This window comes from Argiope bruennichi, chromosome X2, assembly GCF_947563725.1.
Source record: "Argiope bruennichi chromosome X2, qqArgBrue1.1, whole genome shotgun sequence".
Classification (NCBI taxonomy): Eukaryota; Metazoa; Arthropoda; class Arachnida; order Araneae; family Araneidae; genus Argiope; species Argiope bruennichi.
The window spans coordinates 24,734,527-24,754,124 of record NC_079163.1 but is presented as its reverse complement, the minus strand read 5'-3'; the positions used below and the strand labels follow the sequence as shown (position 1 = coordinate 24,754,124).

Here is a 19,598-nt window from a genome sequence, read left to right as displayed (position 1 = left end):
TTTTCTGATGGTGAATCCGACTTAATATCCAGAACTATATCAGCTTTACTTCCAATAAAACTGACTATAGAGGAGTAGTATAGGGATGATGGCTCTCATATAAAAAGTACCTTTCACTAGATGATGGCTCTCATATAAAAAGTACCTTTCACTAGATGATGGCTCTCATATAAAAAGTACCTTTCACTAGATGATGGCTCTCATATAAAAAGTACCTTTCACTAGATGATGGCTCTCATATAAAAAGTACCTTTCACTAGATGATGGCTCTCATATAAAAACTTTTTATATGAAAACCATCATCTCTATACTACTAAAAGAGCGAGCAATGTTTTCTGCAAGGTTATAAATTTTATTCCCACTCAAAAAAAAGAGGCACAGACTGATAATTGTTGAACGATTTTTATTGTATATATAAGAAAGAAATATATGTATAAAGAAAGGATATGAATACAAATTATTTTCATTTCATTCGAAAAAGCAGTGCAAACAATTAATACAATATTAAGTAAGACAAAACAACAACTTGAATCATATATATATGTACATGCAAAAATAGTATAAAAATTGATTACATTAAAAAATAAAATGTTCTTGGTATTTATTAATAATATCTCATGGAAGATCTTATATTGGTTCGCATTTGCGTTATAGACTGAGAAAACCATGAAAAAACTCAGTCCAACCAGTCGATCTGAGTAAACATTTGATTCACTTACAAAGCATGTGAATATAAGAAAGAAATGTATATAAAGAAAGGATATGAATACAAATTATTTTCATTTCATTCGAAAAACAGTGCAAACAATTAATACAATATTAACTAAGATAAAAACAACAACTTGAATCATATATATATGTACATGCAAAAATAGTATAAAAATTGATTACATTAAAAAATAAAATGTTCTTGGTATTTATTAATAATATCTCATGGAAGATCTTATATTGGTTCGCATTTGCGTTATAGACTGAGAAAACCATGAAAAAACTCAGTCCAACCAGTCGATCTGAGTAAACATTTGATTCACTTACAAAGCATGTGAATATAAGAAAGAAATGTATATAAAGAAAGGATATGAATACAAATTATTTTCATTTCATTCGAAAAACAGTGCAAACAATTAATACAATATTAACTAAGATAAAAACAACAACTTGAATCATATATATATGTACATGCAAAAATAGTATAAAAATTGATTACATTAAAAAATAAAATGTTCTTGGTATTTATTAATAATATCTCATGGAAGATCTTATATTGGTTCGCATTTGCGTTATAGACTGAGAAAACCATGAAAAAACTCAGTCCAACCAGTCGATCTGAGTAAACATTTGATTCACTTACAAAGCATGTGAAATAAAATTGAACTAAGAGACAATTTTCCCCTTAACAGAAGGTAGCTATTGAATGCTTAATAGTTTTTCAAAAAAATTTTTTTTTTGAAGAACATAAAAATAAACGAAAATTTTACTACCATTATTCTTCAAGCAAGGAATAGTGACCAAAGCATTTTCCGGTCACACCATCCTCATTCAAAAATATTTTATCGTAAAACGGAGATAAAGAAATTTTGTTTGATATGGTTGTAGAAAGAATATGTGATTTTGACTGTATAGAATATTGCTCGTGACGATGAATCGTTTCATTAAGTAAAGAGGTTTTAAAATGTTCATGTGTTATGTTTCTTAAACAACTCTGTTTTACACCTTTTGCCTTTTTCGTTTCAGTATTTTCACATTTGTAGCTGTACATTTTGCATCGTAAACCGATAAATTCTGAAATAGGTTTAGATTTCGTTTCGTCTTTTAAAAACCCTAACTTATTTTGGTTCTCCGAATTAAAAAATTCACTTGAAGATGGATAGTTGCTTAGATCCATGATATCAAAAAATTCATTTTTAAAATCTTTGTAAACATTATTTGTAAATATTTGCATGAATAGAGAATCAGTATCTGTGTATAAGAGTTTGCAATTTTCTTTATAATATTTTTTGAACTTAGAGTAATATAAAGTATACATGTGTAATTTAGCTAGCTCAAGCACGCAAAATCCTACATAAATTGGTTTGTCGAGAACTAGATTAATTTTTTTCATCTTAAAGACAGCGAAGTCTTCGTTTATGCTCTCAAAGTATTCAAGTAAAGGACTTGCTAAATGCTTTCTACATTCAGCGGGTGTAAGAGCAGTCTTTAAGTTAATTCTTTTTCTGACGTTTTGGCATGTTTTGCCGAAAAAAGCATTATTCATTTTTTTAAAGAAAGATTTTTCAAACTCGCTTTTGGCTTGTTGGCGTTTTTCATTATTAAAATTTATATAGCTTCGCAACCAGTCTGATTGTGAAAAAGCCAAGATCCGATAAATTTTTTTTAAAGACATCCCATGCTTTAAATAGTATTTTAAGTTCCTGTAGTGTAAAATGTAGCGTTTCTTTGGATAAAAATTTGGTGTTAACTTTTTACACTCGGTGAATGGAATATTTTTTTCAGACAATATTTTTTTTTGATAATCTGATAACATTTGTTTATTTATATTTAAGTGTTCTGCTGCTAAGGGAAAATCATGGAAATCATGAGCTGATTTATCATATAGTAAATCTACCTCTAATAAATATCCCGTTTCTGAGTATCGAGATACATTTGCTAAATCAAAAACAGCTATTTCTTCAGGTGAAAGCCAACGAAAATCCCCCACAGGTAGATATTCAGACATGCAATGTCCGTAAAGATTGTTAACATCTAAATTCACAATATAATTTGTAGGTTCATCGGGGTTATAACAAGAAAGATATGGATTATTTGCCTGGGCATATCTTTGACCGAGAAAGCAAATTCCACCTCTCATTTGAGTCTCAAGTAAGACATAGTCTTCTACATTCGATAACAATTTTAATTCCTGACCTGTGAATTTTAAACCAGAATGCCACGTTAAATCAGCAATAGTTAGGAAATGAGCAGGGTCCAAATGATAGTGCATCATGCTTGTTTGTCGAAACGATTGAAATACTTCAGCTAAAAGAATTGTATCTGTATTTTGATACAATTCAAGGTAATCTTGAAAATTTTTACAATGAAATTCTTGGTAAACCCTCAGTGCGTGTTTGTATTCTTTTTTTGTTATGTTCGAATTCGTCAAAATGTTAAAAAAGGCTTCGTGAGGTGGAAATGTCTTTTGTTTTAAAATATCTTTTGATGAAAAATAGCTATAAGGAAAAAATCCTTTTTGTTTGAGTAAGTTTCTATTTGTTTTATTTTGGAAAAAAGAATCAAAAATGTCAAACCGATGTTCAGAAATTTTCAAAATTTCTACAAGAGAAGATAAGGAAGAATCAAGAAATGCGTACGAATCAATAAATTTAATGTAATTATCGAGGGTGAAACTAGTAAATTTTTGACTATTCGTCGGAATTATATCAATCTGATGCGCGAATTCTGGAGACATATGTTTTAACAATAAGTGGGAATCGTACCCCTTAAGGTTGTGAATGACTACAGGAATGAAATTACTTCTTTTTAAATTTAAATTGCATGAATTGTGACAGAAACCTCTAAATATGCCTAAAACATGGCAATGATCTCTGACAATGCGATCACTCGGTTCAAATTTTAATTTGCATATGTAACATGTGCTAGGCTTTCCCGTTGGTATATTTTCCTCGATCATTGGTTTATTGCATGATAGTCTTTTAAATAAAGATTTTGCTAATTTTTTTATTGTTTTTAAAAATATTTGTACTGGATTTTCTCCGCAATAGAATTTGTGATATATTATTTCATTTTTTATATTAATTGCTATTAATGCGAAACTGATTGGTTCGTGATGCTCTAGGTTGGCTGAAAAACTCTGAGATGTATTTGGTAAAACAGTAGATATATTTTTCGTTATGCATTCAAAATCCGCATACAAAATAAAAGGATGGAACAACATTTTGTAAATGCTAGTAAATTTTACAGTGTTTATTTTAGGCGGTGATAGTTTTTGGGGGGGCATTTTGGCAACACACTCGCTTATGATCTACAAGACTATTTCGCCTCTGAAATCCAATCAGGCATCGCGAGCAATAATGATGAATCCCTTTTTTGGAGTTTAATAAACGATTTAGATTTTTAATTAAGAAGTAATGCTCTTTATACAGAAGTAAATTTATTTCCGAACCCAACTTTTTATTACTGATATATATGGGGAAAACTTCTTTGTCATAAGTAAAAATATTTATCTTTAAGCTGTTGATACTTTCAAAATGCTTTATGTTAGAGAGTTTCATGGGGAAGGTTACATTTTTCAATTTTAAGTATTTTAGTTTATTTTGGTAACTGCTTGGAGCATTAGGATTTTTTTCAGGAGGAAAGAGATGAGCTAAGCAACTATATATGAAGCATTTGTGATCATCGCAACGTATATTTAGAAGAGTTCTTTTTTTTTTTAAACAGTCAGGTAATTTTATATTACCGCAACCTCCCCGCGGTTCTCTGTACTGTCCGATATTAACATCTAAAAAGTTAATTTTATTAATAACCCAACCACTACCGTTTTGGATATATGTTTCAATGGAATTGAATATTTTCTGAAAACAGCTTTTAACTTTACTTTTTACTTGGTTATATGATATTATGCGTTCAGCAAATGAACAGAAGTAAGCGTTTTGCAGTAAATTGTCAGGATGAGTATCTTTAATAAATTCAATGCTTATGCATATTAAAAGACGGAAAGGTAGGTTTTGCTCTAATAAGAGTAAGAAAATGTTTTCTCGAATTTCGTTATATAAGTTGTAGGGATCAGAGTGTATCGGAGAGTGTCGGTAAGCTGAAATATAACCTCTAAAACTTGATTCTATTCTATTAAACGACATTCTAAGAAGATGAATATAGGGAAAATTGTCAAGTTAGTTCAATTTTTTTACAAAATTTTCATTTAACTCGTGAATGTCAATTTTTCTTTATATGTTCTGCAAACACATTTATAGCTTTTTTTAAAGCTCCCAATTGGTCAAGATTCATGTTGAATCTGTTCTTTGTTTCATCTCCAACATTCTTTTGGAAAGCAAGATAATAGGACTTTCTGTATTCCTTGATGCTGATGTTAATCCCTTTTCCTAGGTAAGCGCTTATTGGGGGTATGAGCTTTTTCTCTTCTGTCGGATCAGAAAAATTATACTCGAAATTCTTTGCTCTTTTGGTGGACTCCTCTTTTTTCTCATCGTTTGATTTTCTTTTAGCTATCAGAAAAGGGATAATATTTTGAAATTAAATCTAAAGATACAAAATGTAAAATGATTTTACATTTTACCGTCATGTTTTTTCTTTGGGAATTTAAAAATCTAAAGTCTAAATTGACTTATAAAATCAAATCTAATTTACCGCTTGTATGCTTTTCCTTGGAAGGAAGGGGAAATAACTGCTCGCCGTCTGAATCGCTATCAGTTAAGCCTATTAGGAAGTGTGAAAACTTAACGTTATTTTTAAAAAATTATGTTACACATGCTTAGCAATCTAAAAAGAATATGAAAATGCAATCACTTACTGACGCTCGCTTTGTGACTGTCCATGATAGCTGAGTAGTACTTAGATACACGCACTCTGAGGAAGACGGAGACAAAGATGAAGATGAAGTCTTCAACAAGATCGGTAGTATATGTACAAAGGCTGATGTAGCTTATATTTATACCCCTGTTTATGTAAGTGGCAATGGAATAATTGTTTATTATCTGTAGAATTTCCCAGGAACGCCTTGTTCTCCCTGAACTGGTGACCTTAAAGTAATTTTAAAATAACTTTATGTGCATTTTCCTACCTTAACCCACTTTCACCACCTTGAGAATAAAACAACGTAATTTTACGGTGATATAGGATATTACAAAAAACATACTGATGTAGCGAAGCAAAATAAGACAGACGCAATTATACAGTTAAATTATATTTTTATTCAGGGATTGTTAAAATATTACATCGAGTGGTACAATCAGTTTCTTCGTGTTGCTTATGCATGTAGAACATCGATTCATTGATGATGTTACATTAAATGACAGTTAGTGCTGCTTAGTATTACAATTTTATATAGAGTTTACAATGCTGAGCTATTCTCAGTATCTTAGCTGTATAGTTTAGTATTTACATTTATTTTCTTTGAAGTTGTCAACAATTCCATTGCAGATCTTTGAATCATGAGTAATTGATTCGCCGAAGTTCGCTTTGTATTACGTTTTACAATCAAATGTCTGTCGATAATTCATAGCAGAACCGTTATGGAGTTCTCTGACAATATCATTATTGTTGAGAACCTTGAAATAGGCAATCTTCAATCTGCAGTCTGAATCGACTGTATCCATTTGATAGGAGTTCGCAGCTTGAACACAGGATATCATATTTTCGTAAAGGGAATCGGTGAAGCAATGAATCATATAAGCTGATCCAGTACGCTTCAAGTACATAAAGCCATATCTCAGTTCGGAAGTCATCGTTTCTGCTGAATCAGTTGAAGCACAATGAGAATTCCACAGTTAGTGTATCTCTTTTATATGCTCTGTATGAAAAGTGACCTCCAAAAAAATATGTTAAATTTATAGAGAGAGCATATATAATTATATTCTGTTGAAACATGTCTAAAGACGTCTATTTCTGAAATCACGAGCTTCACAAATTTGATTTGAATATGGAGAAAAGCAGCAATTTTGTAAACGAAATTTGCTAGCTACAAATTTTTTAATAAACTTCTCGTTATTTTCAATTTTATTAGAATCTAGAGGTGACAAAGTTTGCTTTCTCACAAAATTGTACAAGAAATGAAGGCAAAAATGACCACAAGTATACGACACTAAGCTTTGATATCTACATTTGTTCCAAGCAAATTTTGCAGCGTTATTTTCTATGAACTTTAAAATATATTTGTTATTCGGCACAGAAGCATAACTACAAAAATAGTAACATTTGTTATTCCGAAATGCTATTGCAACCCAATGACTTCCCGGTTTTGTTTTAGGATCTAAATTTACAATAAAACATGAATAACTATCTATTGTCTTAGGCAATTCATCTGAAGCGTATACGCCTCCAAATTTAGAACGTAGACGGAAGTCGCTGCATGCAAGTCTGCACAAAGTTGTGCTATCCATTTTCAAAAATCTGAAAAAATACTGCGACTTTTGTCGATTTCTATAGTATTTCGATACTCTGAAAAAACTATTAAATTTACAGTTTCAGATAATGCTTTGCTGAATTTTATATCAATAGTTAAATTACCATTGCGTGAAATACTTTCGTGCATTCCGTCCGCGTTGAGATCGGGCGTCAAATCTACAGCGAACAGCGTATACCCATCTTTATATTCAGTGTAACTTATATTAATGTCTTGATCTTTATGATATCTACCCAAATCAGTAAATAGACTCATATAACATCTGCTGTAACTGTTAGAATTATCAAATTTTGGTTGAAAGGGCTTTGACGGAATCATACGATTGCCATCTAATATACAAAGATATGATAAATCATAATGCTTGAAATTGAATGGATTTTTTGAAAAATCCCCATTAAATGCAGCATTAGATACCATACCCATTATAAGTCGTGTCGGTAATTGTCCAATGAACGCATTAGGGATAGTTATTGATTGCATTCCTGAAGAAAGTGCGAATGATTTCACTTCTGTTCTGCGAATAGGCATTTTTATAACTCCCTTGCTTAAAGCTAATTCATGGGCAATCACGACTGAGGGAGCGACTTTAATTTTCCTAACAAATAATGATGCGTGATATATAACTACTTTAAAATCTTGCGTGGCTGACATCAGAGCAAAAGAATCCTTATTTCTTTCTAATTTGATCCGAAGATTCACCGAATTTATAAGACATTTGCTCTGATTGCCTAGATCGAAATGTAATGGACCTATCATATCTATAAGTTTACTATCTTTGCAGATGTTATATCTAGTTTGGTAACCGGAATTTGCATTATCACCAACATTAGCTAGTTCTACTGATTCATGCTTAGAAGCAGCGTCTTTGTAGAAAAGACCCGATGTTAGCATTGATTCTTGAACAGCTCGAGGTGAAAGCAAAGCATCGAAAATACATCTATATGCGTAGTTAGCTTGCGAAGAAACCTGCTTGTCATTTAATGTAACTGAACATTCAGAAAATAGCGTATTAAGGAGATAATTGATAGGAGCCACTTGATCAGGCGTTCCAATTACTGCTCCATTTCTCTTTTTAATTTTCACTTGTAGATGCAGAAGTGTATGGGATAAGTCCAGATAATGTTCACCACTTCCGCTTACGTAAAATTCAATTGGCGTCTTTTCATTCAGAGATGCAACAGGAAAAATCTCAGTGAATGAGCTGTCTTCTGTTGATAATTGTACAGGATTCACGTTAAAAAGGTCTAATTCACTCTGCAAGCAAGCACACGCTCGGGAATCCATTATGAAAATATGTCTGCTTTCTTTAATTTCTTTCGGCTCCGCTTGACACGTTGCGAATGATTTTTCTTCTGTAATTTCTTTCTTTTTATACCCGAACCGCTCTGAATTTTATGAATAATGTCGTCTTTTATTTGTTTTGATGTTTCGCGAAATCGCGATCTTGCCGAGTCTTTAAGAGATGAACCTGAAGCAACATCTGACATTACTTTTGAACCTGCGCTTAGAAGGTGTTTTCCTAAATACTTTCCAGCTTTCAGTGCTATGGGAGAAATAAATCGAAATAAATTTGAAAACATTCCATATCCTCTTTGGTGGCCAACACCCTGAAAATATGGTCCACCGCCAGCCTGCACTTGCGAGCAGTAATAATCTTCACAAGCTTTTTGATCCAAATGCATTCTCTTTCACGATCGGATTTAAAATGATTCATCACAAAATAAGTAATAGTTTTATAGTGTTCTGCGACGGAAGGAGAGAACCAAGAGTGATTTCCCACTGGTAAAAATTATACCATCTCCAGAGCTACTTCTCAATTCGATTTCTATGCAATCGATATAATTTTTGCGCAAAGGAAAATACAGCGGTCTTTGATAATTTATTACTATTTGGTCTTCTTTTTTCGACATAACAGGAATAATACGGAGTAAAGGAGCAATTGTATCCCCTACAAAGTGCGATTCTATGATATCACTATAGACATAAATTTCGGTGATTCCTCCATCTAACTCCAATTGATAGTCAGATATATGAGTTCCGCCATTTAATGTGGATTCTTTGAAACCTAAAAGATCTCTTAATCCTTCTTGTAAAGTCAGAGTTGAATTTTCTGGTATATGAATTTTGATCTTATTGTTCGCTAAATGATTAAAAGCAAGGTGTTTAAAAGATCCAAACAACTGCTCTGAGTTTTTATAAAATCCGACTTGTAGTTCCATATCCTCTGTTTTTTTAATTTTCACAGGAATTGTTGGTTTATCCGTAATGCTCACGCGGAAGTATTCGTTCATAGGAGGCCTTTCAATTTTTTGCAAAACATGTAACGTTCTACCCGTTAAAACAATATCTTTCGTCATGCCCAACATTCGCATAAACAACGGGGCATATAATAACCTAAACTCGAGTTCAACATTCTTTTGAACCGTTATTTCTACTTTATCTTCTTTAAAGTCGAATATAAAATCCGCTGCACCTCCTATACCGGTCTGCATTAGATTATGATTTATATGCTGAAAGAGTTCGTGATGTATGTTGTTCATATCAGTATACTTATGATTAAACCTGGTGACGCGAATTATAAAATGCCTTTTCATATTTCGAGCGATAATTTTGAAAATATTGTCTTTGTTTGTCTTTGATGGTTTTCTGTACATAAAACTTTCCGATGTTTTTATAACTCTATCCTCTCTAGGTAAGTTTAACATAGTTAACAATCTTGGTGAATCAGCAGCTGTCAAGTGTAGTTCATAATTCGGAGCAATAAGTATATTCATATTCTTGTGATCCAATTCGAAAGAGACGAAATGTCCACATATTGCTTCAATACTTTGGTTAATGTTATCGATTATATCCTCATCAGAAGTTCCCTGTTCAATTTTTATTCTGATTGAGTATTCCAGAAAATCCTTTTCCACCAATTTTGTTTCCTCGTAAGTTATCGAATATTTATTATTATGATTTCCGATGTTGAACCAGGTTCGAGGAACGAATATTTCTGATAAACCAACTTCCCATTCACCAGTTAGTATTATTGGACGAGATAATTTCGTTCTGAATGATGCTTGCGTATTTTTTGGAAAGTAATCCATGCTAGAGTTGCTGGGAAGCGTAATGTAAAAATCGTTCACTTCATCCATGCTGCTTTTACCCACGAGTTGAACCGATTATCAAAGCCTTTCCACTTCACGTAATATTCTTTCTTCGTACCTTTGCCCTTTGTTTTAAGCACCTTTTCTATATGCCAATAATCCTCAGGGCGTTTCAATATTTTCTGGAGTTCTTCTGCGTAAAATCGTCCTTTTATAGCTTCTGATTTAAGGTCTTGAAGCTCGAATGTAGTTGGATAAGAGGGATATACTTTTGACACCATAAACACCTCATCGCTCCACCCTGGTAAATATCCTCGTCTGAACGATTTATTCGCTTTCGATATTCTTACTAAATCTCCCTTATTCAAAATCACTCGCGAGTTCTTCAATGTGTAACCATATAATTTTTTGAAGATATGTGGTTCAAAATCACGAGTGACTTTTGAAGGTGCCATGCCAATGCTACGATGTTCACTGTCATTATACGACTTTACTAGTGACTGTAGCACATCATCATATCTATAAGATTTTCTATATGTGAATACCCTGAACATTTTGTTTTTTAAAGTTCTGTTGAACCTCTCAATAACACTAGCTTTATGATCACCTTCAGCTGAATAGTGGTTAATGCTGTACCTCTTAAACAATGACTGAAGTTGCGTATTGTAAAATTCCTTGCCCTTATCGCTTTGAATGTGTTTAGGCTTAACCTGCTGTAACAATTTTTCAAAAGCATTTTTTACAGCCACAGAAGTTTTGCTTTTAAGAGGTATAACATAGGCATACTTCGAAAATACATCAATTACGGTGAGTAAATACTTAAACCCATTATTATGTTCTGCTAAATGCTGTAAATCCACAAGATCGCATTGCCATAAATCATTTATACCATATGAAAGCGTCGACATCCGAGAAAATTTATACCGAACTGGTTTATGTAACGAATAAGTATCTTGGGTCATTAACCAGCGTTTAGCTTTCTCATATGGAACTTTAGAGATTGCTGATAGTTTCTTTATTCCGCCAAATGATGCAGGATTTGCGAAATCGTAATATGCTGCTTCTAATATTCTTTCCATTTTCTTTTCGAGTTTTGCTTCTTCTTCTTTGCTTTTGAATCTGGAGATTTCAGATTAATTTCGTTTTGGATCTCGCCTGCGTCTGTGTCAAACCCGAAATTTTCTACTAGCTTCTGGTTGCCAATCCAACGTGTTGGTATTTTTATCTCTTTAATACCCCTCCAAAACACTGAAAAACCATGTGGTTCATAACCTTTCTTTACATTTCTCATTAAATATGAAAATAAGTCAATAACGTTTGTGTTTTTAACGATTTCGTTATCTTTCATCAATTCACCATATTCATTCCAAGCATAGCTGCGTGTATTCAATTTTTCAGCAATAGGCGAAATAAATTTTTGGAAGTTCGCAGGAACTGAAAGTATGATATCACGTAATATAGGATCTTCCACTGAGTTACTTTTAGGCGATTCTTGAACTTGTTCCTTAGAGTCTTCAATAGTTACACGTATCGGTGGTTTAGGCACATTTATAGCATGCTGATATTTTAAAAGCAGTTGGCTCAACAGTTTTGCTTTTGCATCATCCGAATAGTTTGACTCATGAAGAAGGTTTAATATTTGGTTTTCAATACCATGTACTCCGGTATCTGATGTTTTCGAAAAGTAAGTTGCTGCTAAATCTTCAGGAACGAGAGCCATTCTCCGAGACATTGCTGCGAATATTAAATTCAGCTTCCTATTGCTTTTCCGGCAAGGCCTACTAACGCAGATAGAACTGCGGGAAGAATGAGGGGTAGGAAGCCTCCCGTTTGGTTAATTAATTCTTTTCTCTTTTTTTCTAAAGATAATTTTTTATTAACAATTTTTCTTATGGCCGTTTTATATTTACGTAATTTCTTTACGCTCACCGATAAATTACCACCTAAGACGTTTACACAAATTTCGCATAAGCAATGTAACTGACTTTTGTTAGCAGTCCGTATTATTGCTCTTTTTTGTGCTGGAGATGCGCTGAGTAGTAGTTTCAGTAAGTGATAATGCTTCTTTATATTCTTCATTTTATCGGTAAATATATCCAATAAAATCCATTGGAATCAGGGAACACGCTCTCTCTGAGCCTAAATTTTTCATCCGTTCTCGGGTGTAGGTCCACCAACAAATAGTTAAAATTGCCTTGCGTGCTCTTTTTGTAAGCATCCATAAAATATGCTGCCTTATTTCCGTATACTTGTCTTGCGAAGCACTGGATTTGTCCCACGTCACGATTGTTTTTAAATAATATTACATATTGTGCATTCAGACTTATGTCTCGCATCACTTTATTTCGGGGAAATAGATTCTGCAAAATCAGAATCACACTGATTCTAGAATGGTGTGCTGTAATAGTGAACAATTCCGCATAATCTTGGCAAAGTTGATCCATCTGATCATCAAATACATATAGATTTCCGCTTTCGACTTTTTCTGGAAAACCTTGAACAAATTTCATTTCTTTTTCTTTAGCAAACCATGGCTGAAAAACTTTATAGCACCAGATAATATTTTTAAATTCAAAATCATATGCTTTATGTGCAATCATTTGTCGCACCAATGAGGTTTTACCCGACTGCGATGCTCCTACACATAGTAAACACGAAGGATGTTTCAGTTTGAACATTGTTCACATACTTTCTGAAATTCCTCCTCAGTCATTTGAATTCCTAAAAAGCTTGCTGATAAATATGTTGAATTTACGTTAAAAAAATATCGTATGTCATGAATATTTGCACCCTGTTTTAAACATTCATGATAAAATAATTTCCTTCCTATATGTATCGAACGAAAGCACGTTTTATTATTAATTTTAATTTCGTTGTCAGTCGTCTCAAGGTGGTTTGATATTATAAAAATTAATTCTGCTGTAGCTAGAATTATTAAAACAAGCAAGCTCAACTTTTTTCCATCCATTTCTCGTGTATGCTGACTGACTAAATGACGATTTCGATCGATAAATTTCTTTATATTCTTTTTTTCTTCAGATGTCCCCCATTATAAACAAATGCTTTTTTTTCACCTTGGAAAAAAAAATGGAACGCGCATTTCCTCTTCTTCGCAAACTTGTACTTAACCTTTCCTCCCGACCTGAATACACCTGCTTTAACGGATCATTTTCTACCGTGATTTCAATGGTACCAAGGTTCGTATCTGCATACTCTCTTCTCAGCAAACTTCATTTGCAGCGTGCATCATTTCAGATCTGTAATTTATCTGAAGGTTCTTTTAGTTGTTGTGCCTCTTTTTTTGAGTGGGAATAGAACTTATAACCTTGCAAAAACATTGCTCGCTCATTTTAATCGCCTCGGTTCAATCGAATGAGCCAGCAATGCTTCTCTCACTCATTGTTTTTCATGATTTTATTCTTGATCGTAACGTTTTTTCCCTTCTATCAATTTCCTTTCGGTGAAAAATGAACTTGTAAAGTTATAAAAACAATTCTAGATCAATTTAATCGCTTCGGTTTAAATATATGAGTGAACAATGTTCCTCCGTATACAGATAAAATTTTACTTATTTCTTATTATAATCTAGAGACATTTGTTGTAATTATAATGTTATTCTAAATTTTTAATTCTGAAATGAGATAAAAAAAATTCATTTAGTTGAATATTTCAACTATTTTGAAAGGCACTTTTTATATGAGAGCCATCATCTAGTGAAAGGTACTTTTTATATGAGAGCCATCATCTAGTGAAAGGTACTTTTTATATGAGAGCCATCATCTAGTGAAAGGTACTTTTTATATGAGAGCCATCATCTAGTGAAAGGTACTTTTTATATGAGAGCCATCATCTAGTGAAAGGTACTTTTTATATGAGAGCCATCATCCCTATACTACTTAGAGGCATTATGTCGGAGACATTTTAATTTATTAACAGCTAATGCAACAATAAATTTCATGTTGCAGTCATGAAAGAACAGCACACATCACTATCTGAAGAATTACATATTACATTGAAAAATCGCACAGAAGAAAGGCATACCGAAATAGAAAATGTTTTATGGTATTTACATAATTATAATGATTTTAAAAATAAAAATTAAAAAGAAAAGAAAAGAATCAATTCAATTTTTTTATCCACAAACCTATCCTTATTCAGAAGAATTCGGTTCAGTTATCGAAGATTATGATGACACTAATGTCGATAGTGAAAAGGAATTGTCTCTTGAGCAAAAATAAGAATTAGAGATAAATAAAAAAAAATTCAACGAACCAAAATACAATACAGAAATTAGCTATATCCAAAGCTATCTGACGAGAAATTGATTTATTTGAAAATGAGGGATTTAGAGATAAATACTTGGAAAAAGTATATCGCGCATTGCTAACAGTACCACCAACTAGCGTAGATGCCGAAAGAGCGTTTTCGACAGCTGGTAATTTTCACACAAAATTACTTTTCAGACTTAAAGGCAGTACAATTGATGATATCACTCAAAACTAACCTAAAATGCATTTTGTTAATGAAAACAGAAAAGTGTTTTGTACTTACGAGAGGCGTCAAGGATAAACAGAAAAATTAATACATATGCACTGTTTTAATAGTGTAATGTATTATGTAATTACAAAAGCATAACTGTAAAACTGCACCTTTTTGAAGAAATCAGTCAAAAAAAAAAAAAAAAAAAAACTTTGTATGGCAGGCGCGGATAATTGGGAGTCTACTGTATATATTTCTAAGCTTTGATTGAATTTTAAAATTTATTTATATGCAAACGGTTTTTTTTTTATATATATATAAATATTTCTATTCCAATACTGTAGCAACTATTTATATTTAGTTACTGTTTCTCTTTATAGGCATCAATATCGGTTAATGGTACTTCATTATTATTTCTTTTTCAATTTCATTTTCTGGTCACATTTATGCAGCCCATATATTTTTGGTTCTCTTAGGCTTTTTTATGATATCTTTTGTTTAATCACAACGTTGTTAATTTTAAATGTTTTCTTATGTCAGAAATCAGAAATAATTAACATGAATTTCAAATTAGAGTACTTGCTTTGACTTATCACTTCTGTTTTTGGTATTCTGTCTTTGTTTGTCTTTCATATTTTCAAGTTTTTATTATTTCATTACCATTTTGTGTTCATATTGAAATGTGTTATAATGTTAGAAAAAAGAAACATGAATTATAAATTGGTTCTTTGTCCTTGAATTCGAGAAATGTGTCTTGATACAACAAATCATGAACTTATGATATAAAATCAACGTGTTTTGCTTCTTGACACTTTCTATATGTATTTTTCATTCTTTATGCTTGTATATTAGATCTCATTATTCTCATTTTAATAACTTACTTCTAATTGTACCGTTCACTTAAAATGTTTGCATTAAAGAAAATTCTTCTAAGACTATTTATTTTGATTTCAAATATTCGAACATTTCTAAGTGTTATTAAGTCTGATTATGTTTCTCATTCCAATATATACTTTTCTCAACCTTTTTATAAAATTAAAAACTGAAAATATCGCTTTTTTAGGATATAAGGTATTTAAAAATGTAAAGTTTATTTCTTTGGCATATGAAGAAACGCATGATGAGTTGTTACAACATTTGAATTTTAATTATATCTAAAAACTCTGCTAAATACTAATGTCAATGCAGAATAAAATCTGCTTTTTCTCTGATGAACTTAATAATTAATCTGCAAAGAAGGAGCTAAACTAATCTTAAGACATTAATCAGTTGTGTATATTTTTGTTTGTCTTTCATATTTTGAATTTTTTTCATTTAATTACCACTTTGTGTTCATATTTAAATGTGTTCTAATATAAGGGATCAGAAAAAGTAACATGAATTATAAATTGGTCCTTTGTCCTTGAATTCAAGAAATGTGTCTTGATACAACAAATCATGAAATTATGGTATAAAATCAATGTTTTTTGCTTCTTGCTGCTTGCATGTATTTTTCATTCTCTATGCTTTATATTAGATCTTATTATTCTCATTTTAATATTTTACTTCTAATTGTACCGTTCATTTAAAATGTTTGTATTAAAGAAAATACTTCTATGACTATTTCTTTTGATTTCAAATATTCGAACACTTCTAAGTGTTATTAAGACTGATTATGTTTCTCATTCCAGTATATACTTTTCTCAGCCTTTCTATAAAATTGAAACCTGAAAATGATGCTTTTTTAGGATATAAGGTATTTGAAAATGTAAAGTTTATTTTTTTGGCATATCAAGAAAGGTATGATCAGTTGTTACTACAGTTGAATTTTAATTATATCGAAAATCTCTTCTACATACTAATGTCAATGCAGAATAAAATCTGCTTTCTGTCTGAGGAACCTAATAATTAATCTGTATTTCGAAAAACTGAGAATGGGATTTGATGTGTAAATTTTTAATTCTCTGAATTTTTAAAAATAATTATTTATATCCTGATGTGTATGTGTTTTACATTTTTTACTAATACTGCATGTTGAATTTAAACATTTTTTGCTTTCCTTCTACATGTAAAAAAAGTTATGAAAGAGACTTGGTTGAAATGCACAGAAGGAGCGTAAACTAATCTTGAAACATTAATCAGGTGTGTATATTTTTGTTTGTCTTTCATATTTTCAAGTTTTTTCATTTAATTACCATTTCCTGTTCATATATAAATGTGTTCTAATGTAAGGGATCAGAAAAAAGTAACATGAATTATACATTGGTCCTTTGACCTTGAATTCATGAAATGTGCCTTGATACAACAAATCATGAACTTATGGTCTAAAATCAGTGTTTTTTTGCTTCTTGCCACTTTCTATATGTTTTTTTCATTCTTTATGTTTGTATATTAGATCTCATTATTCTCATTTTAATGTTTTACCTCTAACTGTACCGTTCACTTAAAATGTTCGTATTAAAGTGTTATTCAGACTGATTATGTTTCTCATTCCAATATATACTTTTCTAAACCTTTTTATAAAATTAAAAACAGAAAATATTGCTTTTTTAGGATATAAGGTATTTGAAAATGTAAAATTTATTTCTTTGGACTATCAAGAAAAGTATGATCAGTTGTTACTACATCTGAATTTTAATTGTATCTAAAATCTCTGCTACATACTAATGTCAATGCAGAATGAAATCTGCTTTCTGTCTGATAAACTTAATATTTAATTTGTATTTCGAAAAACTGAGAATGGGATTTGATGTGTACATTTTTAATTCTCTGAATTTTTAAAAATAATTATTGATGTCCTGATGTCTATGTGTTTTACATTTCTTTAACAATACTGCATGTTGAATTTAAACATTTTTTGCCTACCTTTTATAGGTATAAATAGTTATGAAAGGGACTTTATTCAAATGCAAAGAAGGAGTACACTACTCTTAAGACTTAAGACATGTGTGTTTATTCCACCATTCAGATGGAGTTCAAATTTATTTTCTTTCAATAAAAATTTTCCAATGATTTTCCATTATGTTTTATTCATATTAACTTGGAATGAATAAATATTTGAATAAAATAATTTTTTCATCAGTTGTTGAAATAAATTTTATACTGTCATTATATTCTTATAATTGTTTAGTAATTTTGTGTGTGTGTGTGTCTTTGTATGATTGTGTATCTGTGTGTGTGTGTCTTTGTATGATTGTGTATCTGTGTGTGTGTGTCTTTGTATGATTGTGTGTGTGTGTGTGTGTGTGAGTGTGTGTGTGTGTGTGTGTGTGTGTGTGTGTGTGTGTGTGTGTGTGTGTGTGTGTGTGTGTGTGTGTGTTTCACCATTCAGCTGGAGTTCAAATTTATTTTATTTCAATATAAATTTTCCAATGATTGTCCATTATGTTTTATTCATATCAATTTGGAATGAATACAATTTTGAAAAAAAAAAAAAAATTTATTTATCAGTTGTTGAAATAAATCTTATACTGTGATTATATTCTTATAATTGTTTAGTAATTTTGTATGTTTGTGTGTGTGTGTATGTTTGTGCGGGTGTGTATGTGTGTGTGTGTGTGTGTATGTGTGTGTGTGTGTGTGTATGTGTGTGTGTGTGTGTTTGTGTCTCACCATTCAGCTGGAGTTAAAATTTATTTTATTTCAATATAAATTTTCCAATGATTTTCCATGATGTTTTATTCATGTCAACTTGGAATGAATACATATTTGAATAATATAATTTATTCATCAGTTGTTGAAATAAATTTTATATTGTCATTATATTCTTAAAATTGTTTAGTAATTTTGTGTGTGTGTGTGTGTCTTTGTGTGTGTGTTTCACCATTCAGCTGCAGTTCAAATTTATTTTATTTCAATATCAATTGTCCAATGATAATCCATAATGTTTTATGTTTTATTCATATCAACTTGGAATGAATACATATTTGAATAATATAATTTATTCATCTGTTGTTGAAATAAATTTTATATTGTCATTATATTCTTATAATTGTCTAGTAATTTTGTGTGTGTGTGTGTGTCTTTGTGTGTGTGTGTGTTTCACCATTCAGAAGCAGTTCAAATTTATTTTATTTCAATATAAATTTTCCAATGATAATCCATTATGTTTTATGATTTATTCATATCCACTTGGAATGAATACAGATTTGAAAAAAACAATTTATTTCTTAGTTGTTGAAATAAATTTTATACTGTCCTTATATTCTTATAATTGTTTAGTAATTTTGTATGTTTATGTTTCACCTTTCAGCTGAAGTTCAAATTTATTTTATTTCAGTATAAATTTTCCAATGATTTTCCATTATGTTTTATTCATATCAACTTGGAATGAATACAGATTTGAAAAAAACAATTTATTTCTTATTTGTTGAAGTAAATTTTTTACTGTCATTATATTCTCATAGTTGTTTAGTAATTTTGTATATTTGTGTGTGTGTGTGTATGTACGTGTGTGTGTATGTGTGTGTGTGTGTGTGTTTCACCATTCAGCTGGAGTTCAAATTTATTTTATTTCAATATAAATTTTCCAATGATTGTCCATTATGATTTAATCATATCAACTTGGCATGAATACAGATTTGAATAAAAAAATTTATTCATCAGTTGTTGAAACAAATTTTATACTGTAATTATATTCTTATAATTGTTTAGTAATTTTGTGTGTGTGTGTGTGTGCGTGTGTGTTTCACCATTCAGCCGGAGTTCAAATTTATTTTATTTCAATATAAATTTTCCAATGATTTTCCATTATCTTTTCTTCATATTAACTTGGAATGAATACAGATCTGAAAAAAAAAATTATTAATCAGTTGTTGAAATAAATTTTATACTGTCATTATATTTTTATAATTATTTGTTATTTTGTGTGTATGTGTGTCTTTGTGTGTGTGTGTGTGTCTGTTTCACCATTCACA

The 19,598-nt window shown here is 31.0% G+C and overlaps 1 protein-coding gene and 1 long non-coding RNA gene across 7 annotated transcripts in view; one reads left to right on the top strand and one right to left on the bottom strand.

The window, feature by feature from the left end:
- LOC129960079 (uncharacterized) overlaps positions 1-19,598 on the top strand; it is an 80,741-nt gene that overhangs the window by 28,647 nt on the left and 32,496 nt on the right. For 4 of the 5 annotated variants that reach the window (XR_008783527.1, XR_008783531.1, XR_008783526.1 and 1 more), the window contains one exon: positions 16,761-16,824. This is a non-coding gene — a long non-coding RNA (uncharacterized LOC129960079). Of the gene's footprint in view, positions 1-16,760; positions 16,825-17,556; positions 17,657-19,598 lie in introns of those variants that run through there. The other variant, XR_008783529.1, reaches the window with a different exon arrangement.
- Positions 417-5,597, bottom strand: LOC129960077 (uncharacterized). 2 transcript variants are annotated; one of them, XM_056073170.1, is made up of 3 exons: positions 5,525-5,597; positions 5,362-5,449; positions 417-5,219 (listed from the first exon to the last, which is right to left on the bottom strand). In XM_056073170.1, exon 3 carries the CDS (start codon positions 3,992-3,994, stop codon positions 1,484-1,486), a length of 2,511 nt encoding a protein of 836 aa, XP_055929145.1. In that variant the 5' UTR covers positions 3,995-5,219; positions 5,362-5,449; positions 5,525-5,597; the 3' UTR covers positions 417-1,483. The 2 variants fall into 2 exon arrangements, with proteins under 2 accessions (XP_055929145.1, XP_055929144.1); XM_056073169.1 differs by having other exon boundaries at positions 5,362-5,430.

Bases quoted from the DNA above. Each gene is read 5' to 3' on its own strand.
- LOC129960077 (XM_056073170.1), bottom strand. From the start codon at position 3,994: ATGCCCCCCCAAAAACTATCACCGCCTAAAATAAACACTGTAAAATTT.